The 26,822-nt window shown below is 67.6% G+C and overlaps 1 protein-coding gene across 9 annotated transcripts in view; it reads left to right on the top strand.

The window, feature by feature from the left end:
- NAV1 (neuron navigator 1) overlaps positions 1–26,822 on the top strand; it is a 66,896-nt gene that overhangs the window by 1,066 nt on the left and 39,008 nt on the right. The window contains exons 2-5 of one of the 9 annotated variants that reach the window (XM_083812979.1): positions 8,453–8,524; positions 8,784–9,020; positions 9,354–9,439; positions 12,569–13,357. In XM_083812979.1, the coding sequence (XP_083669105.1) occupies positions 8,809–9,020; positions 9,354–9,439; positions 12,569–13,357 (1,087 nt within the window). In that variant the 5' untranslated portion in view covers positions 8,453–8,524; positions 8,784–8,808. Of the gene's footprint in view, positions 1–8,004; positions 9,021–9,353; positions 9,440–12,568; positions 13,358–26,822 lie in introns of those variants that run through there. The other 8 variants (XM_083812980.1, XM_083812977.1, XM_083812973.1 and 5 more) reach the window with 8 other exon arrangements.

The raw sequence follows: 26,822 nt of genomic DNA, 5'->3' as shown, positions 1-26,822 counted from the left end.
GGCCCAGGTGAGTCCCGGTGTGTGGGGAGCCATAAAACGGGAACGGGGACAGGAATGGGGACAAGGAAGGGAACAGGAGCGAGGATGCGGACGGGGGGTGGCGGGGCCTGGAGCGGGGCTGGGGGTGCAGCCGGGGCTGCTGCGGGGAGGTGGGGCCGGCCCCGCGGGGCAGCGGGGTATAAATATCCGAGCTGGGAGCTTTTCCTGCCCACGGACAGGAAAAAGGTGTTTCCGGCCCTGGGCTGCAGTGGGGCTGGGCCCCGCAGGGGATGAGCGGGACCGGGGCCAGGTGTCCCCGTTCTCCCCCTGCCTCCCACCCAGGGCACACGGGGAGCAGCATCAGTCCCCAGGCTCCTGGGGTCAGGCCTGGGAAGCGCCAGCCCCTGCGCGTCCTCAGAAATGATTCCTGGGGGGCCAGGACCTGTTGTGGGACGCGGGTGCAGGCGGTGGCTCGGCTGACAGCCCCGGCGTTTCTGCAGGCATCACTTGGGGAAACTGAGGCACAGCTTGCAGGTTGGCAGCAAACTTGGCAAAGCCCATGGGTCCTCCTTGAATGCTCCCAGGTGGGGCACGAACCCAGCCCAGTGGCCCCTGACCACTCCCCGGGGCTGAGGGAGGGTCCTGAGCCCTGCTCGTTAGCAAGTGGCCCCTGACGAGCTTTGTGCTGCCTCAGTGAGGGCTTCAGGGGCACAGAAATTTGGGCACAGCCGGATTAACCCCTGGGTTCACAGCCTTGGTGCAGCCCCACGGGGGGATGCTGCACACCCACGGGGGCTTTCACCCTCTGAGATTTACAGCGTGGTCCCCGGAGCGGGGTTTGGCCATGGAGGGGACGGATCCAGGACCCTGGATGCTGCCCTGGAGGCACCTGGGGCTAGGGTACCTCCAGGCATTGTGTGAGGAGGGGGCAGGTGGGGACAAGGCACCATGCTCGTGGCACGGGAGCCCCCTGGGGTGGTGGCACTGGCGTCTTGGCATCCTCTTCCCTCTGGGATGTGGGGATGAGGCTCTGCCGGTCTGCACAGCGCTGCAGGGGGCGGGTTTGGGGTGGGAGCTGGGTGCGGGTTCGGGCTGCAGGCGTCCCCGGGGTCAGGGCGATGCCCACACGGGCTGGGGGTGGCCCTGCAGAGAAGGGCTTGGGGATGTTGGTGGCAGAAATACTGGATGCGAGCTGGCAGCTGGATGGGGCTGGGGGCAGCCGGGGCTGGGGGAGGCGTTGTGCCCATGGCAGGGGGCTGGAACCAGGTGGGCTTTAAGGTCCCTTCCGACCCAACCATTCTGGGATTTCCCCCATTCCCTGATTTTCCCTGGTGCCGGCCGCCTTTCCCCCGTGCCCCTGGTGGTGGGCAGTGGGCCGTGCTGGGCAGGGCTTTCCCACGCGCTGCCACCGCAGCCACATCCTGCTGCGGCCACCCAGGCGGGGACAACCCCGTGGTGGCCTCGTGGGAGCCTCAGGGGCCGGGTTTTGGGGCGCTGGGCACCCCGGGGCACCCAGCACAGCCACTCTCAGCAGGAGGCTGGGCCGTCAGGGTGGGGGCATGGGGGCGCGGAGCCCAGCGAGGCTGTGGTCATCTCCATCCTCATCCTCGGCTGCCACCGGACACGGCCCCACGGTGCGGATGCGGCCGGGCCGCGTCACCTCCGGCAGCAGGGCAGCGGAAACTCCCTCGGCGTGGGGCTGGGCATTGACTCACGGCTTCTCCTCCACCCCTTCCTCCATCCCCCCCCCCCCGGTTTTCCTTGCCTTTCTCTCCCCTCTCCCTCTCTGGGCTCTTTCCAGGGGAGACATCTATGCCGCAGGGGGAAAGGGGGGAAGCTGGAGCACGGCTCTCCTCGCTGCGGGCAGGCAGGATGCTCGGAGGATGCTCAGGGGATGCTCAGAGGATGCTCAGGCTCTCCTCCAGGAAAGCTGATCCTCCTCCATGAGCAATGGACCCACAGTCTAGCAACCGTGGTGATCGGTTTGAAGCTGGGGGGGCAGCCTGGCTGCTTGCGCTCCGAACGGCAAACGCAGCGAAACCCACGTTAATACCTGGGTAATGAGGTGTTTGCGTGGCACTCGCGGCCCCTGCGGATTTGCAGCTCACTGGAAAATCCACTCATCCCATTAAGGGCTCCCCGGGGCTTTTGCTTTCCATTGCAGATGCCCGCCTGTCCTGGGGAGCCCATCCCAGGGTTTGGGGGCCGAGCAACGCGCAGTGGGGCTGCCGGGTACAGGGGTGGGGGGGTCAGGGCAAGTCCCTGCTGCAAGAGCTGCGTGTTTATGGTAGGGGGGCGTTATGGGGGGAGATCCCATCCCACGTGCCCAGGTAACACCAGCCCGGTAAGCGTTGCGCACGGTGGGAATGGTCCCCAGGGGATCAGGTGCTTGGAGATGCAGGGGGCGCAGCCTCGCTGCACGCCCAGGGGCTCGGGGGGAGCAGGGGCTTCACGCGGGGGGGCATTTGGGAATCGGAGCCCCAGCACAGCATCCCCTTGCTCTGTTCAGTGCCCGGAGCGGTGCCGCTGGGTGCAAACGGCAGCTTTAAGCCGTGGGGGGGCTTTGCGGAGGGCGCAGCGGTGGCGGCCCAGCTCCGGCTCTGTTCCCTGATGGATTAAAGCTGCCCTCGGGGACCTGGCGCCCCGACCCCTGCGCTGCTGCTTCCCCAGCATTACGCAGCTCGCCCACCCCGCAGCGCTTCTGGAATCCGTGGCCCGCCTTGGGGGGACGAACGACCTTTGGCTTAGCCCAGCGCAGCCTGCGGTGCGCCCGGGGAGCTGAGCCGAGCGCCGGGGACGCGCAGCCCGTGCCGGGGCGGCGAGGTGAGCGCAGCTGTCCCACCGCACGCGTACGCGCGCAAGCACGGCCGAGTTGATGCCTTTAGCAGCTCTCCGCACAGCTGCGGCTTCCCGAGGCCGGGTCCCCAAAGCCAAAAAGCGCCGGGTGCCTCCAGGCTTCGGGGCTGAGCGCTGGGGGGGCCGTTTCCGCCCGGCGTTGCTGGACCCGGCGAGGACACGCAGGCAGGCGCTGCGACATCTGCTCTTGCTCAAAACCCCGAGGAGCGAGCAAGAAGCTTCCTGGCTCTGCAACCGGGCCAGGTCTGCAGCCCGTCAGGTCCCGGGGCTGGGGCCAAAGGCTGCGATGGGCCCCGGGGAGCAGGACCCAGACAGGGCGATCCGGATGCGGCCCGGCCAGGCCGCGCTCCCCATCCTCGGCTCTTCACTTTCGGCCCTCCCCGAGAGCATCGCGTGCGCCTCGGCTGCACAACGGCTCCGGGACACGGCGTGGGGGTCCCCGGCGTGGGGGGGGTCACCCACCAGGGAGCCTTTTTTTGGGGGAGGGAGGTCCGGAGCCCCCAGGAGGTGCTGGATGCTGAGGCAGCCGGTGGGTCGGGGGGGGCAGCGGGGGCTGCGGGCAGCTCCCGGCCTCTCGCAGGTTGGCGAAGCGGCAGCCCCGACACCGGTGGCCATGGGGGGGGGAGGGGTTCTCGGGGGGAGCCCCCTGTGGTTTTTGGGGGGGGGGGCGGAAGGGGGGAGCCCCGTATTTTTTTGGGGGGGGGCGGCGCCGCGGGGCCGGCCCGGAGCTGTCCAGCGCCGGCGCCTCCTGAACGGCCGCGGGGACGCGCAGCGGGCACGGCGCTCCCGGCTCCGCGCTCCCGCAGCCCCCCTGTCCCCCCCCGACACCCCCTGTCCCCCCCAACCCCTGTCCCCCCCCGACACCCCGTGTCCCCTCCGACACCCCCCGCCCACGAGGCCGATCGCGACCCACGGACACGCTGCCAGGGGCAGCCCCCGTGTCCCCCCCCCCCCCCCCCCGCCGGGGGCTGCACAGGGACATCTGCGCCCCCCCGGCACCCGCATGGGCTTGGGGGGTGCCACACCCGCGGGTCGCAGTTTTGGGGTTAATGGCACCAATTAAAGGCCTGCGAGGGGCTGGCATCGCCTGGAGCAGCCGGGGGACACGTCCCCAGAGACCCCAATAGCCTCCGGTATCCGGAGGCCGTGAACAGGGGGCCTCCAGTATCGGGGCGCCCGGCAGGGCTCAGCACCCGCAGGATTTGTACCCGGCCTGGGCAGGGCTCGGTCTCGCTGCACCGGGTTGTCGGTGGCGGAGGCCGCCGCGGGCTGTGCAGGGCTAAACTTCGCTCACAGCAAGGTTTTATTAAAGTGGGTTAAGTGCCTAATGGGATGGCCGCGGCGTGGCTGAAGGACAGCTTAGTGCTGCGGCTCCCCGGCCGGCTCTGCTCTAACACCAGCCGCTTTCATCCTCCTCCTGCACCCGCGCGCTGCTCTTCCCTCCCCTCGGCGGCTCCCCCAGCTCAGCAAAGCCGCCCCAAGCCCCCTGCGTCGTGGGGTGGGGATGAGGCCAGGACGGGCAGAGCTGGGGCCACCCGGGCACCCTCCCACCCTCCTGCTGCCCGTGGCCGTGCCCAAGCCCAAGCCAGACGAGCTGCCCGCTGAGATGCCGTTGCGCACAAGATCCTGGCTCTGGGGGGGGCCTCGGGCTGTGCTGACCCCCGACCACCCCCAGCTCTGCCTTGCTGGGGCTCCGCTTGCACCGCTCTGCTCTGCTCGCTCCGGTCCCTGCCGTGCTTTTGAGCCAGAAGCCCCCTCTCCGTGCCACCGAGCCCTGGGTACGGCCCCTCGGCGCGGCGAGACCCCCGGCAGCGAGCAGGCAGCGCGGGTCCCCGCAGCGCGGGCGGTGGCAATGTCCCACGCGGTGACACCCGGCCGGGGGCAGGCCAGGTCTCGGCCGCGGCGCGGGGGCTGGAGGCTGAATGGGCAGCTTGTTCCCCTCTGAAGGCTCCTTTCTCTCCCTGCTCCCCTCTGTTTCTCTTAGGAAAGTTTTATGTCCCTTGTGTCACAAGGAGCCTTTTCTTTGTCATCCTTCCTGAGCGTGCCGGGGAGGAGGCTGCGTTGGAGCAGCGCCATCCCCGGAGGCAGCTCGGGGCCGGATCCTGCTCGGGGCTGTGGGGAGATGCTTCGAGGGGCAGCGGCGTCGTGCCGGGAGGGTCTGCACGGGGCTGGTCCCAGTCGCTCCCACGCTGTAGAATTTGAGGTCTGGGCCCCGTGGGCACGGGGCATCTCCACCCCCAGCGCGGCCGGCTGGGCTCCGCAGCCTGGCCCGTCTGAGCTGGGCTGCAAACGTCCTCCCAAGAGGATTCCCCGCGCCTGCCGGGGAGGATTTGGGGGATTTGTGGCAACTGCACAATCGCTGCGGCAGCCACTGCTTCCTGTCGGAGGGAGCAAACTGGAGGACGCCGTGGGTGGACGCAAATGGCTGCGAACGCGAGGCACAGGCCAGGACACCTTGGGGACACCCCAGGGCTGTGGGGTTTGCTCCGGAGCTGTGTCAGGGTGGGGAAACTGAGGCACAGAGTGGCAGTGAGAGCCCTGCAGAGGGTGAAGGGTTTAATGCCTCTTTGCATCGCCGAGTGCCCGTGCTCAGGCTCCTGCCGCAGCCATCCCGGGCACGGGGAAGGGTTTAATCCCAGCACAGCTGCGAGGGGGCTGAGACGCTCGCGTGCCCCACAACATGTGCGAAGCGAGGGACGTGAAATGGGGCTGAGCCTCCGGGTCCGTGTGTTCATTCCTGCCTGCCCTAACCGCAGGTGTGAGGTGTGCTTTGACTCTGCTCCAAGCAAGTAGCTCAAGCCCCGAGCACAACAGATGCCTCTTTGAAAGAGACGCCTTCGGGGATGTGCTGGTTCGCGTTTGTCCTGGGATGAAGGACACGGCTCAGCCAGGGCTGTTCCTTTTTGCTCCTTTCTCCATGGGCTGCCTCGTCCGAAAGGATCAGCAACCACTTTGTTCCCTGGGTGTAACAGTCTCTAATTATGGGAAACCTGGAGCTCAGCGCTGGAGGCAGTGGGCACCAGCCCAGCACCCCTGTGCTGAGCTCTGGACCCGCAGTAGCTGGGACGAGCGTCCTCCCCCAGGGAGCGCATCCCAACCTGCCTGAGATTTCGGGTGCTCCATCACTGCCCAGGGGGACAAACCCCGATGCGGGGCTGAGCCTGCGGTGCTGGCGGCTCCTTGTCATTAGGAGAAAGTCCCTTCCCTTTTCAGCTAATTGCAAAGGACCTGCCGCGGTGGGGAGACGCCTCTATCTAGGTCAGGCTGTGACCTGCTTAGCCGGGCAGCGTGGCCGCAGGAGGAGCAGGGGCGCACGGAGGGGACCGGCCCCACGGGACGGGGGGCTCGGCGTCCCCAAACGGCCCCACTTGGGCGGCTGGAAACGAAGTCAGCGGGAAGCTGATAATTTGCTTGGTATAAGAAAGTGCTGAATCTCCTAGGGGTGACTTTAATTTGTGTTTGCTCATAAAATAATGGGAGGTTGCGGCAGGCTGCCTACAGCAGGAGGCTGCTCCCGGGGCTGGCTGGGTCCCGGCTGCTTTGGGTTGTCCCACGGCGGCTCTGCAGGTGAGGACATCCCTGTCCCCAGCCAGGGGTCCGGCTGGCAGCCAGAGTTACCCGGGGCAGAGGGGCCGCATCCAGCCCTCCCCGTCCCCAGGGGAGCTCCGGACCAGGGTGCAGCCTGGAAGGGGTCGCCGTGGTTAGCCGGGCGAAGTGCTGGGTGCCCTCCCCACCCCAAGGCACGGGCTATGGGAGGGGACAGCTCCAAAGCCCTCCTCCCACAGCCACTGCCTGCCCCTATAAAACCTCAGAGCCTGTGAGAACAGGAGGAGGATTGATTTTTTTTGTGGCAAACACGGCAGCTTTGGCTTCAGCTGCAGAAGCAGCCTCGTGCTGCCCTCCCAGCAGGCTCCGAGGACAGGGGTGGAAGCCGTGTCCACATGAGGGAAATCCAGCTGGAGCAAACAGATCAAAAAAAAATCTATAAAAACCGGTTACGGCTCCGGTGCTAAATGCCCTGAGAGCAGGAGTGTGCCAGGCTCCAAAGCGGAGCCGCGTGATGCTGATGCACAGGGGGGTCGGTGATGATAAGATTGTAGCACACATCTAGGGGAACTTTTTGCCTCTGGCTTGGATAAAGAGGGGCTCAGGGAAAGCACTGTGCTGGGACCGACTCTACTGGCTGGGAAAAAATTGACAAAGTTGGGAGAAAATTGCCAAAAAATGGAGTGGGGCCGGTGGCTCAGCCGCTCGTGTAGGGCTGCCTTGTGCCTCCGAGGGTGGAGGGCCACCAGCTCTGGCCCCGGGGAGGGACGGTCGGCCCCACCGGCACTGCAAAAGGCATTTTGCCAAAGGCTGGGTGCTGGGTGCTGAGCCCTGGGGGCTCAGCAGACGCAGAGCAGGGCACGGCCGGCCCCGAGCCGCAGCGATGCCATCAGCGGGGCTGGGGTTGGACTTCACGGGCAGATCCAGGGCCGTGTTGGAGACGGTGCGACTGCCAAAATGTCTGCAGGCAGTCCTTACGCTCCGGGGAAGCCCGTCTCAGCCTTGAAAGGCAGCCAGGCTGCGGGCCGGGCCGCGAACAGAGCGGCCTGTGTGTGCACGGAGAGCGGCTCCGTCGGCTCGCACCCAGCGCCCAGCGCGGCGCCCGCACAAAGCCCCGCTTGTTTTCGCTGCTCCGGCCCAAAACGCAGCCTTCGCGGGGCAAGCAGCACCCGGGCGCCCTCCCCAGCATCTCCCCACCTTTCCAGAGATGTTCCCAATCTCTCCATCCCTGCAAAAAAAAAAATATATATATATATATATATTTTTTAATTTTTCCCTGGAGAGCTGCAGCGCAGAGGGGTGCCCAGGACCCGTGGGGGTGGCTGGAGCTGGAGCTTGGCTCCGCGGCTGATTTTGCCCCCGGGCTCCGCTCTGCCTCCCCACGCAAAGCGCCCAAAGTCCGGCATCTCGGCAGCCCCCCAGGCCTGCGGGAGGGATGAGCTCCTCCGCTCGGTGCCACCGTGTGAACGTCCCTGTCACCAGTGGTGGCAAAGCTGGGGAGACGCCCAGGCTGAACAGAGAGCGGGGGCGGCCGCTGGGGTGTCACCGTGGGGCAGGACGAGAGCAGGGGCAGGGAGGGATGGGGCAGGTGGCACCATGCGGGGGGTGTCGGGGCTGGGGAGGGCAGGAATGGGGCTCGGACACCGCACGGAGCAGCCGTGGGATGGGTCCTGTGGGCACGTGTGTGTGGGTCCGTTGCGGTGCTGTGCGGCCAGGCCTGGGGGACGGGGTGGCGGAGCTGGCCCCCGTGCCAGCTGGAAGGCGGTCTCGGGTGCCCACGAGGTGGTCTTGGGTGGCCGGAGGGTGGTCCTGGATGACTGGAAGGTCATCGTGGGTGACTGGGGGGTGGTCTCCAGTGGTTTGGGGGACCAGGAGGTGGTTTTGGGTGGCCAAGAGGCGAACCCCTACCTGCGGGTCTGCGCCCGTACGGCCTCACCGCAGGGCCCCGCCATAGGGGCCTGGGGACGCAGGGACAGGGGCTGGCAAAGACTGGGGTCCCTGGGGGGGGACATGGGGAGGAGACATTGCCCGTGCCGTGGCTCACCCCCCTCCCTCTCCTCTCCCTCCGCAGCGCCTCGCCGGAGCCTCCTCGCCGGGATGAACGGGACGGCCAACCTCACCCCGGCCGGCCGCGGCCACTACGGCTCCGCCATCCCGGTGCCACGCGCCGTGCCCCCCGGCAAGCTGCCCGCTGCGGCCCCCCCGGCCCGCCAGAGCACCCCGGGGCCTCCCGCCTCCCACCAGGCCTCGTCCCCGCGGCTGGCCTCCGGCCCCAAAAGTCTCAAGCCCAAGCCCAGAGCCGCCGGCCATGAGCCGGCCGAGGGCCCCAGCCCCAGCGTCCCCCCCCGTGGGGGGCAGAGACCCCCGGTGCCCCCCGGGAAGTGGCCGGAGGTGGGCAAGAGGGTGGCGGGCGGCCGAGGGGCTGGCATGGAGAGCGGCCTGCGGGGACCTGGGGGCCGCCGTCCCCTGAGCTGCTCCGTGCGGGGGCCGGGGGGGACCCCTGAGATGGCGGCGGAGGACGGGCCCCCTGCCGGCTCGCAGAGCAGGGTGCCCGTCTTCGGGTCAGGGGCCATCAGTTTCTCCTCGGCCTCCCCGCACAGCCGGCCCGTGACGGCCACCGTGGCACCCTTCCAGTACCGGTGAGTGCCCGGGGACGGGGCATGGCGGGGGGCACGGGGATGGGGAGGCTACGGGGAAACCTCGCCGGAATGGTGGGGTTGGGGCCCGGTGAGTGGGGGCTGGGGGCTTCCCTCTGGGTTGGGGTGCTGGGGGCACCCATGGGAGCCTGATGAACGGTGTGGGGCAGGCTCAGTAAAACCGAAGGGGATGTGACACCCTGGGGACCCCCGCCACCATGGGACCGGTGTCCTCAGGGTCCCCAGAGAGCCCCAGGCACCGGCTGTCCCCATCTCCCGGGGGTCCCTGGGTGGCCGCACCCCAGCTCGCCCACCCTAACCCCGCTCTGTCCCCAGGCTGCAGGGGGACGGGGAGGAGCGGGCCACGTCCCCGTGTGACACCAGTCCTGCCGAGGAGCCCGACCCCAAGCCCAGAGCCTTGAGTGAGTCTGGGGGGGGTTTCCGGGGGGGGGGGGGGGTCCTGTGTGCCCCCAGCCCAGGGGCTGTGCGTGTCCCACATGTGTGGGGAGGGGTGGGAGCACTGCCCCGTGTCCCTCGCTCATCCTCATCCACCACGGGGCCGTGCTGGGGTCCCCCCCCTCCCAAAAAATGGGGCCTGGCCTGGGACTCGTGGGGGGGGCGATGCTGGGTGCCCCCGCTCCCCTTCTGCTTGTGCGGGCGCTTGGCTTCGCTTGCTGGCTCGGAGCTGCTGGGGGGCTGCTGGGGGCAGGGCAGGGCAGGGGGGGCCTCAGCCTTTGCCAAACCCCGTCCCTTCCCCCTCGGTCCCCCCGTCCCCGCTCGTGCCACCCCACCTCGGTGACACGGGCAGCGCGTGCCAGCGCTGGTGGGCTCTGACTGGAGCCCCAGAACCGCCAGGCGCTGGGGAAGGGGCGCAGGGAGGCCGGGGGGGGGGGGGGACACACACCGGGGCCATCGTCTGCGTTATTAATGCCTTGTGCGGGGCCTCCGGGAGCAGCTGGCGGCGGCTGGGAGCGGGGCCGGATGAAACGCACGTGCAGACGTGGGGCCAGGGCTGTGCCGAGCACAGGAGCATCCCAAAACCGCCGCACGTAGCGAGCGAGCGGGAGAGGGACGGGGAGGAGGGAACCGTCCGGGGGCCATGGGGCTGGGGCCGCGGGGCCAGGCTGGCGTGGGGCGAGCACGGGGTGCTGGTGGCTTCGTGGCTGCAAGGAGGGGGGGGGGCAGAAACCACAAGCGAGGAGAGCAGCAGGGGATGGCGGTGACCCTTCCCCAGCTGGTGGAGCTGCACCCGTGCGTGTGGGGCTGCCGTGGGGCAGAGCCCCCCCCCCCCAGCACAGAGCTCCGCTTCCCCGCACCAGCGCCGCGTGCCGAGCAGCCGGCTGCCCCCGAGGATTGTCCCCGCCGCCCACACCCCCCGCGTTTCGGTGTGGCCGTCCCCTCCCAAGGCCCTGCTGCCTCTTGGCTCGCTCTCCTCTTTCTAGTTTTCCACCGAGCTCCAGGAATGACCCATTTCCGAGGAGGCGGCCGAGAGCCAGCGCGCAGGCTGGGGGGGGGGGGGGGAGGCCTGGCACCGGCGGCTCCCCGCGCCGCCAACCTCCCACCGGCACCGCGGGGCCGCCGGGCGGGGATTTAACGCCCGGAGCGTCCCCAGCTGCCGGTGACGCCGCCGTGAGCGGCGTTGGGGACAAACCCAAACCCTCCCTGCCGCGTGGTCGGGTCCGTGCTCACCACGGCGTTTTTCAATGAACCACTCACCGCCGGCGCCGGTTGCGCTTTGCCGGCCGCGTGGGGCGAGCGGGGCAGCGGGGGGACGCGAGCCCCCTTATTTGTATTTTATTTTTGGGGTGGTGGTGGCTGAGCCCGGAGGCGAGGTTCCCCACCCCCGCCGCGAATCGGGAGCAGCCCGCTGCTCTGCGGCGCTTGCTTTTGGGGTGGGTTTTTTGGGGGGGGGTGGCCATGTGCGGCGTGGCCGCTCGAAGGGATGCCGGGGCGGCGGTTGCCAGGGCAGCGAGCGGAGGACGGCGGGATGGGGATGCTCCGGGGACGTGCGGGAAGGGGAAGGAGAGCGGGGCGAGGCGCCTCGGGAGCCGCCGCGGCTGATCCGAGCCGACAGAAGTCGGTCAGAGCTGTGGCGCCCGCTCCCGGCACGGCTTCGCGATGGAGATCCGGGGGGGGGGCATCGGCTGCGGGGCTCGGTGCTGAGCCCGGGTCCCAGGGCAGGATGTCAGAGCGGGCTGGGGTGGGTGGCTCTGAGCGGGGCTGCCCGCTCGCCCCGCGCTGGGGAGGTTTGGGGTCAGGGCTGAGCGGGGCCAGCACCGTGGCGAGGGGCGCCGAGCCCCCATCCTGTCCCCTGTCCCGTGCCTGCGGGGTCCCCGGTGCCTTTTGGGGCCCCAGCGGGTCAAGCAGGGGGAGGCCACCGAGTCACCCACCCTCAAAAATGACCCAAATTTCCCAGATTTGCCCCTGCCACAGGCCCTACAGCAGCAGCTGGGGCTTGGCAAAGGCCGTACTGCCCCCGAACCCCAGTGCGGCTTTGGGGGCGACCCGTCCCGTCCCGGCGGCGGTGTTTTTTGGGTTACAAACCACCCGTTTTGGCAGTTTCGCTTTCCCACCCAGCCAGGTGATCCCGGGGCCCCTCGGCGGCGCGGGGCCGAACCCCAAACCCCCCGAGGCCGGCGGCGGTGCCCGGGTTGGGGGGAGCCACCCCCGGCCGTGCCGCCCCTTATCTCCGCAGCGCCCTAATGCGATATTTGCCGGCGGTTGCCATGGCAGCCCGCGTGAGGTCACCGCGCAGACTTAATTCACCCCTCCCCGGGGACGGGTAATTAACGCAACGTGACGATAACCAGAGCCCGCTCCCCGCTGCCTCTCGCCCCTCGGTTCCCCCAGGCCCCTCGGCGGGGCCGCGCAGGCTCTGGGGGCCGCGGGGACCCCCGAGGCCGCCCCGCTGCCGCCTCGGGCCCTGCCAGCGCCCCGTTTCGGGGTGGGAACGGGGCGGTTCGGCCCCTTCTGGGGCGTGGGGGTGCTGGGGTGCTTCTGCGCGCTGGGTGCTGGGACCCCCCCCGGCCTCGCCCCCACCCCCGGCTCCATGCCCACCCCCCCCTTCCCCGTGCGCGCTCCCGATTGCGGGAGCGCGCGGGCGGGTCCCGCTGGCGGAGCCCCCCCCTCCCCCCCGCAGCACCCATGGGTGCCACCTTCCCCCCCCCCATCCCCCCCCGCCCTACCCCGCGCGCGCGCCCCCGCGGCTCCCCCTCCCCTCCCCTCCCCTCCCCTCCGCGGGCGCGCGCGCGGCGCGGCCCCGCCCCCTGCCCGCGCCGGGCGGGCGCGGAGGAGGGCGGGCCCTTTTTGTTTGCCCCTGACATTCCGCTGGTTCGCAGCGGCCCGCGGGCGGCGGAGCGGCGAGGTGGGGCGGCTCCGCTCCGCTCCCGTCCCGCCCCCCCCGTCCCCCCCCCCCCCCGTCCCCGCTCCGTTCCTCCCGGCCCGTTCGGCCCCGCCCCGCCGGTGGGGCGGCAGCTGAGGGCGCTTCTCTCTCTCCCTCTCCCCCCCCCTTCTCCTCCCTCCTCTCTTTCTCCTCGTCCACGGTGCCGCAGCAGCAGCAGCAGCGGGCGCCGGCGGGTTAAATGGTGGCAGCGCGGGGATGCTGGGGAGCAACCTCAAGAGCCTGCCCGACGTGGAGCTGGGCGACGAGGGGGCGGCGGAGCTCCGCGGCTACCGGCGGGGCCCCGACGGCGGCGCCGTGATGCCGAAGCGGGCGAAAGCGGCGGCGGCGACGGCGGCGGCGGCGGCGGCGGCGGGGGGGGGGGGGCCGCGGGGCGCGGAGCTGCGGGTGTTCAAGGCGAGCAGCGCCGAGGGGCGGCTGCCGGCCGGCTCCAACCTGCGCAAGCAGAAGTCGCTCACCAACCTGGCCTTCCTCACCGACGCCGAGAAGAAGCGGCAGCTCTACGAGCCGCGCTGGAGCGACGACATGGCCAAGGCGGCGGCCACGGTGGCGGCAGGAGGCCGCGGTGGTGGCGGCGGCGGTGGTGGCGGTGGTGGCGGTGGTCCCCGTGCCCGCGAGGCGCCCGCCATGTCGCGCAGCCTGTCCCGCTCCGAGCACTCCCTGCTGCCGCCGCGCCCCGCCGGCCCCGCCAAGCCGCCGGCCGCCGGCAAGCCCAGCCGCATCCCCCGGGGGCCCTACGCCGAGGTGAAGCCCCTCAGCAAGGCCCCCGAGGCGGGCGGTGGCGGTGGCGGCGGCGGTGGCAAGTGCGACGACGAGCTGCTGGGCGGGAAGGGGCCTGCGGCGGCGGGCGCCGAGGAGAAGCCGTACCTGAAGGTGGACCCCGAGCTGGTGGTGACGGTGCTGGGAGACCTGGAGCAGCTCCTCTTCAGCCAGATGTTGGGTGAGTGCGGCCCCGCGTCGGTGGCCCCCTTCCTTCCTTCATTCCTTCCTTCCCTCACGCCCCTCTCCCTGCCCGGCCCCCGTTAGCTCCTCGCACCCCGAGGCGGTCACCCAAGAACCAGGGCGACGCGGGGCTGGGAGGATTCGGTGATGGCTTTTGTGGGGTTAAGGAATGGAAATTTGGCTCCTGGCAGGCTCTGGGGTCTTCTCCCCGTGGCTTGGCCATCACCCGTGAAGCCATGCAGCGTGGGGTGGCCCTGTGCCTTCAGGTGGGCACCCACCGCCTTGGGGTCCCCCGGCGTGTTTTTGGCCACATCCCGGTTCTAAATCAGCCCCGAGACCCCGAGGTTGCCCTCCCAGCACCGCCGCACGTCCCCTGCCCCGTCCTAGGGGCTGACCTTGGGGGCAGCACGCGTGGGGAGCCCCAGCCCGTGGGCGAGTCGGAGGCCCGCCGGGGTCTGGGTGCTGCTTTGTGCCCCCCGTCCTCCTGCCGCAGGCTGCGCGTGAGCTGCTTCCAGCCCCCGGCTGTGCTGGGCTCGCTCGCTCGATGCATTTGATCTCCGAGCCTGGGAAAGGCTCTGCGTGGTCGAGAGCTCGTCCCCTGTGGGGTATCACATGAGGTTTTCATCAAAGCAGCCAACGCGCCCGCTTCGGGTCGGAGCTCGGGCTTGCCGCCCCTCCGTCGGCTGCGCTGGCTCTCGGTGCAGGCGTGCCCAGCCCTCGCGTTCCCGTCGTGGCCGCTGCTCGTGGGGGACGTGGGCTGATCTCCAGGAAGGCGAGGCGGCGTCCCGATCCCCCGGCTTTCTTTCCCCCGTGGCTGTACCACGGAGGACTTGCAGCTGCGAAGAGCTCGGCTCGGTCTGGCGAGCCGGCGTGCAAAAATGGCAAGCGAGCTGCGAGCGGCCATGACGAGGCTGCTCGCAGCGCCCGAGCCAGCTGGGTTTGGAGCTGCGGCGTTTGGTGGGGGCAGGCTGGGGGCCCTGGCGTGTCTAGTGCCTTCTTTCTCCCTTGGAGCCCTCGGGATGTCACGGCCCCAGCTGTGGCACGGGGCTCTGGCACACGTGTGCTGCTGCGCCGGCACGGAGCCTCCCGTGCCGATGTCCCCTGCCTGCTCCCCTCCCTGGCAGGGGCCTGCCCTGGCTGCCAAAATGTCCCGTGGCCGCTGCCCGGTGACCCAGGGCTTGCTGGGGCCATGCCAGCAGCTCATGGAAAGCCACGGAGCGAGGCCAAGGCGGGGCAGGCAGATCGCAGAGGCGGGATGCACGAGGCCAGTCTGCTGCTGGGGTCCCGTGGTGGTCCCATCGCTGGGCTCGTGGATGTCCAGCCCCAGCCCTAATGCTGGGGTAATGCCAGGTCCCACCGGGGCAGGGAGCGCCGAGGGGTTGCAGGAGGATTTGTCCTGAACAGGTCTCCACCCGCTGGTGTTTGCATGCCTTGGGGGATCTCGGTGTCCCTCTTGTAGTGCTCTGCTCGTAGGGGGGGTTCCTCAGCACCTCCAGGGAAAATTCCTGCAGCTTCCCTGAGGGTTCAGGGCTGGCCCGTGTAGGAACGACGCCTCGTGCACAAGGTGAGGAAGTTCCTGGGGTGGTTCCCAGCCTCTGTCCGTGGTGGGGCCGATTTTAGTGGTGCTGAGCATCCCTCAGGCGGTGCTTGCCGTCTGAAGGCTTGGCCAGCTGTCTGGTGAGGGCCCTACGCTGCCAAATCTGCCTTGTGCCCCCCTTGCCCTGCGTGTTTGCTGAAATATAAGTCATTCGTCAGCGCGCACGGACCCCTGGGCTTCCTGCAGCGGGGAGGGCTGGTTCTCCACCCCCGGGTGGGGCAGCGTTTGGGGCTGACCGGTCAGGAGCTTCGCCCCGTGTCCTCTCGGGGGGCCGCAGGCTGAGCTTCTTGCCTTCGTGGGAGCTGTGCCGCTGAGTCGCGGCTGTTTAACGTGGCCGCCAGCGACCCGGCTCGTCCTTGGCAGCCCGAGGGGTGGGCACGGTGACAGGAGCGGGAGGTGCGCGGGGGGCAGCGTGCCAGCAGTGTGCCGGTGGTTGCTCCGTCACCTCGTACGTGCCGGCGGTGGACCCGTGGCTGGGGGTGCGTGAGCCCGGGCACGCGCTGAGCTTCTGGCCCTGACCCCTTGGCGTGTCTGCCGCTGCGATCCGGGCGGGCGAAGCCCTCTCCAGTTCCTTCTGCAGACCAGCCCCTGGTGGTGGGCACAAACCCAGGCGGGACAGGAGCCCCCCTGGCTCAGAGCAGGGTGTGGGGGCTGGTGGGCGAGGCCAGGAGAGGGGCTCAGTGGCTACCGGCGGTGCCGGGGATGGAGAGAAGGCTTCTCCGCGCTGCGTGGCTCCTTTGGCACGAGAGCCGTCAGCCTGAGCCATTTTGCTGTGCCTGCTGGAGCGCCTCGAGAAGACCCAGGAGCTTGGTTTGTCCTGGGAAGAAAGGCGTGGGAGCCGCGGGGACTTCCCACCTCTGCAGATCTCGTCTGAACTGCTGACCTGTGCCGAGGAGCCGGCGCTGCCGCTGACTAACCGGAGCTCCCTGCTCCGCCGAACGCGGCGGCTCGCGGAGCCTTTCTGCACCCGTGGTTTCCACACCTGACTTCTCATCTCCATTTCACGTTCGTCCTGCCAGAAACACTCATCAGCCTCTGCTGAAGTGCAGCGCTGGCCAAAAATACAATTTATTTAGCAGTGGCCAAGCGCTGCCTCTCCTTTGGTTGCTGCAGATGTGTCATCTGTTTGATGGCACCGGCGCCTTTGTAGAGCCGGTGGAGATGTAACCATGTTGAGAGCAGGGCAGCCTGCGTAAGATGGAAGAGGTCACCGGGACGCAGCAACCACATGTGCTTTGTAGAGGCTATTTCTAACGCCCAAATTACACATTTCATCCCGAGCAGAGGCCGAGCCTTCTCATCAAAGCTGAGTGGTAGCCGGGTTTGCTAATTGCGCCAGCGCCCGGCCACAGGAGGAAGGGCACGGAGGGAGCGTGGCCAGCGTGGTGCGTGGCTCGGGGTGCGCGGCTCGGGCGTGCACAGCGGGTGAGAGCACACGGGGGGCTGTGGGTGAGCTCGCCCCGGGGTGTGGGGACCCCGCGTGATTGCCACGCGTACCTAGAGGTCCCCAGAGCAGCTCCAGGATCCTGCAGCTGCTTTCTGCAGCCATTTCCTTGGCCATCTCTTGCTCTCTGTATGGTGCCTCTTAAGTGGCTACTAATGGGCGTAAGTACCCAAATGGCCGCTGCTGCGTGGGCCAGAGCCCGGACGGACGTGTGCGGTCCCCGGGGAGACGGCGTTCCCCGAAGGCTTCGCTGAAGGAGCCTTTGTAGCCCTGCCAGGCTCTGCAGGGGCTGGTGCAGCTGTAACGCATCTCGGTCCCGCAGCCCTCGGGGGGGAGGTGGGTGGGCGATGCCGCCCGTCCCCGCTGGGGTGTCCCCGCTGGGCAGCACGTGCCCGCGGTGCCTCTCTGACCGCACTCGTGGGCAGGGCTGGCTTCCTCGTGCTGGTGGGGCAGGAGGAGAGCCGGGGTGCAGACAAATGGGCTCCTGGAAAGGGGGTGATCTTCACATCGCACGTGGGCGGTGGAAAACCCGCAGCGCAGAAACTCCTGGCTCGTGTGCGACGTGCCCCGTGCGAGCACGTTCAGGTGGAGGTGGTCCCGCCAAGGTGACCCTCCTCGCGTAGGTCCCCTGCTGGTGAGCGTCCCTGCTGGCCAGGCGCACGGTACGGGATTCCTCAGCCCCACGGCTCTGCTGCCTCTGCCCCACGGCTTTCCTCGCTGTTAATTAAGCACTAATGGGCACATCGCAGCGCTGTGCTGCACGAGCCTGGCTCGCTGGCGGGGGGAACACCGGGAGGTCAGAGGGCAAGTGGCTCTTCACAGCCCCGGGAGCGGGTTATTGCCTCGTAAAGCACCGCGGCCGTTCTCATCCCGCTGTTACGCTGACGTTACGCCTCTCCTAGTGCCCCGGCAGGACAGCGGCCGTGTGACAAGGTTGTTGGGGTGGGAATTGATTTCCTTCTGCCTGTGTTTGGGGCGGGGTGAGGAGAAAGGGGGGATCTGCGCCATCGTGTCGCTGTCTCCACTCACGCGTCACCCGCCTTGCTGTAAGAAAATAAATAGAGCCGTATTTGCCTTTCAAGGTTTCCCATGGAAAAGTAGCAGAGCAAGGACGCGAAGGCAGAACTGTTGGAAATACGTTCATGAAACACATTCTTCCCCTAAAGAACTCGAAAAATGCTGTTCACGTGGGGCTGTGGCCAGCTGTGTTTTGCCCCCAAATCTGACACTTGACCACTGAAAATCCGTGGAGGAGTGCGGAGCTTTACGTGGTTCCAGGGGGGTGGTGTGAGGGACCAACGGCCGCCTGGCGTCGATGGGCAGGACCCGTCCAGGAAGGGCCATCTGGGGCCCGTTGGTGGGACGTGACCACGCTGGGACCTGGGCCGTGTCCCCTCGAGGCCTTGCAGTCCCCGCAGGGCAACTGCTGGTGGCTCCTGGCACCGTTCGGTGGCTGCTGCCAGGTGCGGGTGCTGTGCGAGCGATGTGCTTCCAGCTGGGCGGCCTCGGAGAGCCGCTGCCAGCCCTGCCTCCTCCTGTAGAGCCCCCTCCCGATGTCCCGTGCCCCAGCTTCGTGTCCCTGCCCTGGCTCTGGCGTCTCGCGCTGCAGCGCTCGGCTGTGCCGACAGCGCGAGTCCCCTCACCTCCGTCCCGTCCCGTCCCTCGGCGTCACCCGCTCTGCCCTTTCCCGCGTAGCTTCGCATCTCGCGGTGCCAGCAAGCGATTTCCCCGGTCCTCCCCTGCCCGCGGTCTTGGCTGGTGCCTGTGCCCGCTGCCCGGGCAGGGGGATTGGTGCCAGGTCCGCGCGGAGCCAGAGCGCGCGCCCTCGGCGGCGAGCAACCCGCTGGTGACGGCCGTCTGCCGAGGCCAGCGTGCGTGTGCCGGGCTGAGCCGCGGTCCCGCTGGACGCAGGCGGGTTTTTGTGGGGCCGGGAGCCCAGGCTGCAGTCACACCGCTTGCCTGGGTCCGCGGTGTCCTCCGAATTGTTCCCTTGTCCCGTCTGCAGCCTGCTTTGTGCCACTGCGTGTGTGGCACCGGGTGATGGGAGTGCACGGTGACAGCGGTGGCCCCCAGGGTGTGCGTGCGTGCAGCTTCTGGCACAGGTGGCAGCTGCTGTTAGAGCCCCGCAGCGAAGCCGCTGGGTGGAGCGGGGACGGCTCCGTCCGTCAGGGCAGCTCCATCCTCAGCCTGGCCAGGCTTTGGGTCTTGGGGGGTGCCTGTAGCGGGGTCGTGGGCGATCGGATACGGCCCTGTTCCACCACGATCCCTCTCCTGCAAAGTCACGTCCTCCTCCGGCACGCGGAGCGCTCTCCTGGGGGAGCGCGGGGAGGGAGGCTCTGGGAGGGCAGAGCACAGGGCCCGGGGGAGGCGGGGGGCTTGGGGGCGCCGCTGCCGGGCGGGAGAAGGGGAGCGGGGGCTTCCCCACGCTGCTGCATTGCAGCTCCCAGCCGGGAGCGGAGCGCGGAGGGGAGCTGGGAAGGCAGGGGATGCTGCATTGCAGGGCTGAGATTAGAAGCTGTGCAAATGGAGATGTGCCGGTGTCAGGGCGGGTGTGACACCGGAGAGCGGCGCCCGGCGCACCCTCGGATTCGCTCGCCCTTCCTCTAATCTGCTTCTCCCACATTTTGTTTCGCTCGAGCGTTTCTGCCATTGCTCACGCTGCTGTTTGTCTTGTCCGACCGAGGCCGTAATGCGTTTTTTGTTAATTCGGGAGAAGGGCCGAGGTTCGCCTCCCCCTGGAAGGAGCTGCTGGAAGCGGCGCGGGGGAGCGGGCGCAGCGCGGCGGGGCAGGGTCTCCTCCTCGGAGCTGGGAGCTGGCAGCGCGGTGCCTCGGCTCCCGGGAGGTGCCGTGCGGGCAGAGCAGGGGCTGCACCAGTGCCCGGTGCCTGCAGCGGTGCCCGGTGAGACGCGGGCGAGTGCCCCGTGCCCGGGACACATGCCTCTGCCTTCGGCACCGCGCGAGCGTGCCCGGCAGCTGCGACAGCGCCGGGTTTCCCACTCGTACCTGGCGTAGGCACCGGGGATGCTTACTCATCCCACATCCCTCTTTGGTTTCGTGTCAGCCTCGCTGGCTCATCCCAACGCACCGGGAGGGGAGCGCTTTTCAGCCCTCCCAGCAGCCAGCACGCCCGTGAGGGTCTGTCCCGAAGCGTTCCCCTGGAATTGCGGGATTTGTGGTAAAGCCAGGACTTGGTTTCTGGAGGTGTGAACGCAGAGGTGCTCTGTCACCTCGAGTTTCCCCCGCGCTGTGTCTCACCCAGTGGCAGTGCAGGCGAGTGAAGGTGGCAGTGTTTGTGGTGGTGATGGTGAGCTGCAGAGGAGGGACCTTCAGGAGGCGACCAGGACTCGGCTGTTGGCGTGGAGCTGGAGGTCGGCGCGTGGCAGCGCGCTCCCGGAGCCGCGGTTCCCTCGGCGGGCCGCAAGCCTGGCTCGCGGCGCTGGGGAAGCGGCCCCAGGGCTGGGCTCCTCGCCGTGGGCTGGTGAGGTTGGGCATTGGGGTGGGAGCCTCTGCTCCGAGCGCTGGCCCTGCCCTGAAGCCGCCGGAGGCCGCGGCCTTCCCGGGTGGCCCAGGAGGATGGGAAGAGCAGCGCTGCGGGTGCCGGTGCCCGCGGGGTGCAAGCCTCGGTCACCTTTACTTCTAGTGCCAGCTGCCCCTGGTGGGGCGGCCCTGTCGAGCGCTGACCCCCGTGGCTGCGAGCGGGGCTTTCTGCTGTCCCACCTCTGCACGCCCGGTGCCAGGTTCGTGTCCCTGGCTGTGACAGAGCCGGCCGCGAGGCCCTGCGGGGCGGCACCCGGACGAGCTTCTTCAGGAGGCACCTTCCCGAGCGCGCGGCCTCAGCCCGACCCAGCCCTTAGCGGTGGCTGTGCTGGGAGCGCAGCCGGGGCAGGGCCGAGCTTTTGCCGGGCTCTTCGTGCAGGACCCAAGCGTCCCCGATGGCAGCGCTGCCCCCGGCTCTCGGGATTCATGGAGCAGCAGCGAATCACCTTCGAAGCAGCGACTCAGGTACGGCTCCGTTGCCGGCTATTTATAGACGCGCGAGCTCGCAGCCTAGCAGAGGGCTGAGAATAACTCCCTGATGAGACACTTCTCAAAATCACACGCCTGCTGCCCATGCGCGTCGTCGCCTTCCCGGACTCCCTGCGCGCTGCTGTGGGGTGCGCCTTGGTGCCGTGCCAGCCCGGATCGCGGCGGAGAGGAGTTTTGCCCTGGTGGTTTTTTTTTCTAGCGCCGATCAAGCGCTGTCAGCACGCTGCAGTCAGTGGGGCGGGCGCCCTGGGAGCCAGGGTGATCGTGGGGTGGCTGCTGGTGATGGTGGGGACCCCCCCGGCCATGGGCACGGTCTGGCCCCCCGGCGAGCAATCCTCCCCTCCTCTGCGCAGCCCGGTGCGCGGGGAGCCGTGGGCACCCACGGCGAGGGATGCGCTCCCGGGTCGGTCGGGGCGAAGGAACCCGCAGTTCGGGCTGGGGTGCGGATGATTAAAACTCCTCTCCTTAACGAAGCCCTCGGGCTGGGAGCGTTAGAGGCTGTCGGGGCGTTTTCCAGTTCGTTTTATCCCTGCCTTAGCATTGTGTTTCCAAGCGGGATGCAAACACGGGGAGGAACAGACAGAGGGTGATCCATGCCGATGGCCGTGGGGCAGCAGCTCCGGGAGGCAAGCAGAAAAATCCTGCCAGACGTTGGCCGGGGCGAGCGAGCCCCTTCCCGGGGCCGTGCCGGGGGGACACACTCGGCCTCGTGGCCGCCCGCTCCCACCTCCAGAGCCTTCTCCTGCTCGGGTGGCTCTGAACCGGCGCCGCCTTTCTGCAGCCGCCTGGCCCGCAGCCTCCCGATTTCCACCACCCCAAATCAGCGGCTGCGAGAAAGCCCCAAACTCCCACCGCTCCCGGCGGGGAAATAACGAAGTCCAGCTTCCTCCCCATCCTAGCCGGGGCGGGGAGAGAGAGCAGGAGAGCGCCTGCTGGAAGCCTCCCCGCTAACCTCGGTGAGCAGGAAGAGGCGTGCGCCCGTTCCCGGGGAAGGTGGCCCCGCTCCAGCGCCCCGGCTCCGCTGGGGTTTGTGCAGCTGCAGCCCGAGAGCTCACCGCCGCTCGGCTCGCGGCCGCTGGCACTCGCACGCTCGCTTCCTGTCCCGGCCTCCCGCTGCGAGGGGCTCGGTGACGGTGAGGCCGAAGGCAGCCGGTGCTGGGAGGTGGCGGGGACGGGCTGGGACTTCCCCGCTGCCGCTCCAGCTGGCGCCGGGGGGAAGGAGGCCGCTTCCCTGCGCTCCTCGCCTGCCCGGAGCCTCCCGTGGAGCCGGGGGGTGGGTGTAAAACCCCAAATCCCCAGCTCCTCCAGGGAGCGGGAGCGGCCGTGGAGGCTGGGCAGGGACGTGGGGGGGCCTGGGGGCCTGGTGCCGGCGTGCCAGGAGCCGGCGGTGGCATTTGGCTGCTGGTGGTGGTGGGTTCTCAGGAATAACGCGCACAGACTTGGCGTGGGGTTAAAATCCTGCTGGGCCTGGAGGACGCGTTGCGCGACGGCTGGCGGAGGGGAAGCCCCCGCGTTCGCCTGGCGCCCAGGCGCAGACCTGGAGCCTTCGTGCGCCTGGGGCTGTGCATAGCTGGGGGCTTACGGCTCCCCAGCCCTTCTGCCGTTTGGCAAATTCCTTTGTCATAGCTCACTGGGGTGATCTGAGGCTTGCTGCATCATTTGCTGTACATCCTCTCCAGCTGAGGAGTGCGGTTGCTGCGAGGGGCTGAAGGCTCCCGTGGCACTCGGACACCTGGAGGCCAGCAGCGTCTCGGCCCCAAGGGGAACAGCGACACCCAGAACAAAACCCGGTGCTGCTGGCTTCCACCTTAGGGACCGGGACATCCCCCGGTGGATTTGGGGATGCGGGAGGCACGCAGCCTGCGTCCCCCAGTGCTCCAGGCTGAGGGCGGCAGCTGGGGACTGGTTTACCAGCGGAGCACGGCGCTCCTTCCTTGAGGGCAGGAGCATCTGGCAGAGGGCAGCGGCACCTCCAGCCAGCTCCTTTCCGTTTTCTCGTGCCTGAGCCCTTTTCGCTGCGCGTTCGCCAAGCAGCGTCCCGGTGCTGCTGGAGCTCGAGCACTAACATCCATCATCCGGCCGCGGTCTGCGGAGCGCTCGGAAATCTGGTGCTATTTTCAGTCCGTTTTCCAAGTCGAGATTATTGGCTCATGGGCATCTGTTCCCAGATGGAGAACATGTGGCCGGTTCCTGCGAGGGGAAGGGAACGGCCCCGCTCGTAAAGCAGCGGGGGGGGATGAGCGAGGGAATATCTTCTTGGAGCCCGCGAGGTGCTGCGGGGGGAGCGGGCCCCGGGGGCTCGCGTCGTCGGGGCTGCCCGGAAAACCCTCGGCAAGCAGAGCGCGCGCGGTGGCGGTGCTTGCGGTGGGAGGTCGCCTCTGCTGGCTTCTCAGTTGTGGGGAAAGTCCAGAAACCTGGAGGCAGGACCGAGGCTCAGCCCCGCCGCTGTTTGCACTGCCGCGCGCTTCACAGCCCCGCTCGCTTTGGGAAGCGAGGAGCGGGTAATAAACTTTCCGTGGTGATTTCCTAGGCAAACGGTCATCGTGCTAAAACTGGAGAAGCCCTGGGGGGGGTTCCTGAAAATCTCCCTGCCTCGAACGGAGCGCTCGCGAGATGTAACGGCACGCAACCGGGGAGGAAACAAACCCAGAGCTCCGATTCAAAGGGATATTTGCGAAGCAGCTTTTCCAGCCGCGCATTCCCCGGCGGAGCGTGTCAGCGCGCAGCAAGCCGCCTGCTGCTCTCCGAAGCCGGCCGGGCCGAGCCGCAGCCGCGACCCGCGGGTGAAGCGGCGCTCCCCTCGCCCCACGCTCAGCTTGCTCCTCGTTAAGTTGCGGGGGCAGAGGCGTTGATTTGTTTTGTTGCTAAGATTCGCGTTCCCTTTGTGGGAATAAAGCAAATTCTGTTTGGTTTAGGTTCTCTATAGCTTCAAAGGCAAATCGAATCTGGGTTGCCAGCTCCTTTTTGTGTAGCGGGAGATGCCTGTTTTCCATCCCAGCCCGTCCATGGTCTGCAGCTCAATAGCACATCCTAGACAATGGCTTTAGAAAGCAGACGCCTGCATTTTGGACCCACAGTGCTGAGGCACCGCCAAGCGATGCGCGGGGTGCCAGAATTTTGTGCGCATGGGGAGAGAGAGAAGGAGGAGGAGGAGGAAGGCAAACTTGCTCTGATGGGATGTTTCCAAGGAGATCGCGGTAATGATCTTGCGTTTCCATACAGCTTTTCATCCCCCCACGAAGCGTTCTCGCTCGTAAGCAGACATTACGCGCGCCCTGTGCAGCGCCTGGCCCTAAAACTGCCGAGCCGAGGCCGTGGTGCTGCCGAGGGGGCTCGGCCGGGGTGCAGCCCCCGTCTGTCCCCGTCCATCCCCATCCGTCCCCATCCCTCCACACCCCCGTGCCTTCAGCCTTGCAGCCGCCGTGCCCAGCGCGCCGCTGTGCCGAGCGACCTTGCAGCCGCGTAACGGCACCTGGGGACGGCTCGCTGCTGCCCCATCTCAGTGCCACCCCTGGGACACACACCGGCACCGGGCCAGCGGGGTGAGAGCCCCGTTTCAAGGCGTTGGGGTCTCAGCAGGGCGGTTTCCTCGGCTCCCCGTGGTTTTCCCTTGGCCGAGGTGCCGGGGGCCGCGCGAGCCCCAAGCAGATGGCTGGGCTCCTGCGCCGTGCTCGCCTGCGTCCTCCCGAGCGTCTCTCGCTCCCCAGGATGAAGAAAGGAAGTCTGGAGCGCTGGGTTTGCGAAAGCCACAATTGCTTTATGCTTTCTTTTTCTTTTTTTTTTTTTCTTTTCCTGCCCTGGAATTTTTCCCTGGCCTGAAGAATTTTTAAACTAAAACATGGTGAGGAGAGAACAAGGAGGGGATCAGGGAGAGGAGTGGGGAGAAAAAGCCTGCTTTCAAAACCAGAATGATTTCAAGGAGAAGTGAAAGTTAATGCGTGTCTGTAAGATTCCAGCTAATTCTACCTCATTTTATCAAGAGGAGAAAATACCTTTCCTAAGGCTCTTTTCAGCAAACCCCTGGTTTTACGAGTAGAAGCTTTGGGTTGAAAAATACCAAGAAACGTGGAAGTAAAAGGCAAGCGCTGCGTGCGGATGCCCTCCCTGGCCGATCCCGCAGCGCAGGGCTGAGGTCGTGTCGCAGCTCGGAGCTCAGCAGAGGTGGGATTTTGAGTGGAAGGGGCCAGGTTCAGCCCAAACCCAAGCCCTCCAGCCGGAGGACGGGCTGCGTAAAGCTGCGGCGATGGAAGCAGGAGGCAGAGCGGGCGCGCAGGTGGAGAGGGGAGGTGGAGGCAGAGGAGGAGGTGGCTGACGGGGCCTCGCGGGGCGAGCACCACAAACCTCACCGGCCGGGAGCGCTCGTCCTGTCCTGCTTCACAAACCAGCGTGCTGCCTGGCGCTGCCCGGCACCGCCGCCCCGCTCCTGACCCGCAACCGGCCCTCGGAGGGTTTGCGCCGGTGCCGGTAGCCGCGAGGTGCCATCGGTAACACCTTTCTGCCCACGCTTCGTCCTCCCCAGGCTTCATCCCCTGCCGAAATCTCCCCCTGCCGCGTCCCGCGACACGGGGAGCCCGAGGTGAGCGGCCGCCCTCAGCGGGCCGGCCTCAGGCTGCCCTCCCAGGGCAGTACGCTTGGCAGGTAGATGAGGCGTTGTTAGAAAAATTGCTGAAATCCATCGCCTGTAAGGTTCACTGGGCAGAGATCTTCTGGATCGCGCTGCGTTTCATACTGGAGCAGAAAAAATACTTAACGGTAATTTTTTCAATGACTTTCCAATTTTTTTTTTCTCTCTTGGTAAACTGTCTGCAACCACTTACAGTGTTCCTGAAGGGATTAATTACTCGCTGGAGCTCATTGTGTGTATTTCAGCCTCAGAACCGTTGGATGTGTTGCCTGGTTTGGATCGAGCTCGGGGGTCACATGGCGTTCCTTTTTCATCCTTTTTCCCTGCTCTGTTGTATCTGTCAGGCTCCCGGTGCGAGAGCTCTCGTTTACCGATTCAATAGCCGCTTTGTTGGTGCGCTGCACATTATCACAGGCGACTTTCCTGCTCCGCGCTCATTGTCGGAGGAAAGCGCATCCAGAAAAAGACAAATCGCTTCCTTGTTTGAGTGACTTTTGGCTGCTGCTTTCCCCACGACGCAGCGCTGGCTCGGCTTTTCCTCCGGCAGCCGCGGCTCCGGGTTGTGTGTCGTCAGCGCTTGGACAGGCCCCTGGAGCGAATTCGGAGAGCCGAGCTCGAAGCGCATCGCAGCGCCGATTCCCACGGCGGAGAGGGCAGCTGCCGCGCGGAGGTGGGACGCGGGGAGGGGGATAAATCCCGGCCACAGCCCCCACCACGCCGTCCCCGGGAGGGCAATGCTGGCGTGGGGATCCTTCCAGCTCGGCGGGGAGCGTCCCAAAGTGTCCGCGCTGCGGCGCGTGGCTCGGCGCTCCCGGCACGCTTGAACGTTCCCCTGGGGAACTGCTGCTTGTGCAGGGGCACGGGGCAGGCGCCCACTCTCCTGTCCCACGTCTGAGTGCCTGGGCGAGCCCAGGTGCTGTCACCTTCCCTCTGCTGGCCTGTCACCGCGTGGCACTCTGCGGTGCACGATGGGGAGCTGGCACGGCCCCGAGTGGTGCCGGGGGCTGGGAGGGGACGCATCCTGCCCTGGTGCTGCTCAGTCCTGGTGCTCTGCTGCAGAGCCCCGGTTCCTCCCCGTGAGCGGCTCGACTGAAACCCCTCAGGTTGGTGCAGACGCCTTTTCCAACAGGTTTCCTGCCCCGCCCGTTCACAGCAAAACTTGGACGCGTGTGGCAAAACAACTGCCCCTTGCACCGAGTCCTAGAGCATGTCGGAGTCGATCCCCTCGCCGTCACGCGCAGCCCTGGCCACAGATCTGCGTGCAGATGGCGGAGGTGAGATGAGGAAAGCTTCTCGATGCTTTCCCCAGCCCTGCCGTGGCACCTGGGCAGGGCTCTGTGTGCTTTGGGGTCGGTGGAGGAGAGCAGGACGTGAAGGGACCGGGCAGCACCTCCCGCAGCGGTGGCGCAGAATCCCCCTTCCCTCTTGGGGCACACCAGAAGGAAGTCAGGTCTTCTGCTAGAGGTAAGAAGAACCTGTCCCTTCTCTGCAAATGCCCTTTGATAGGAAAAAACGCAACCCTTGCTTAAGAAAAGCTTTTCCGAGCAGCGGGGAGGCACCGCGGGCGCTGCGGAGAGGTGGGGCAGGCCTGGAGGCAGTGGGAGGACGGACGGAGCAGGTCCTGCTGCCGCTGCGCTCCCAGCGGGGAAGCGGCAGCGCTAAGAATAGACAACTCACGCACGCGCTTCCCTTCGCGGGGGTGCTGGAGGCACCGCGCAGCAATTAGCACGAGTCCCCGGCTCCCTGCTGCCGTACGGGGGGTGCCTGCGCC

The sequence above is a fragment of the Anser anser genome (assembly GCF_964211835.1).
Source record: "Anser anser genome assembly, chromosome: 27".
Taxonomy (NCBI): Eukaryota; Metazoa; Chordata; class Aves; order Anseriformes; family Anatidae; genus Anser; species Anser anser.
The sequence above is the reverse complement of the archived record's forward strand: the minus strand, read 5'-3'. Positions and strand labels throughout refer to the sequence as shown.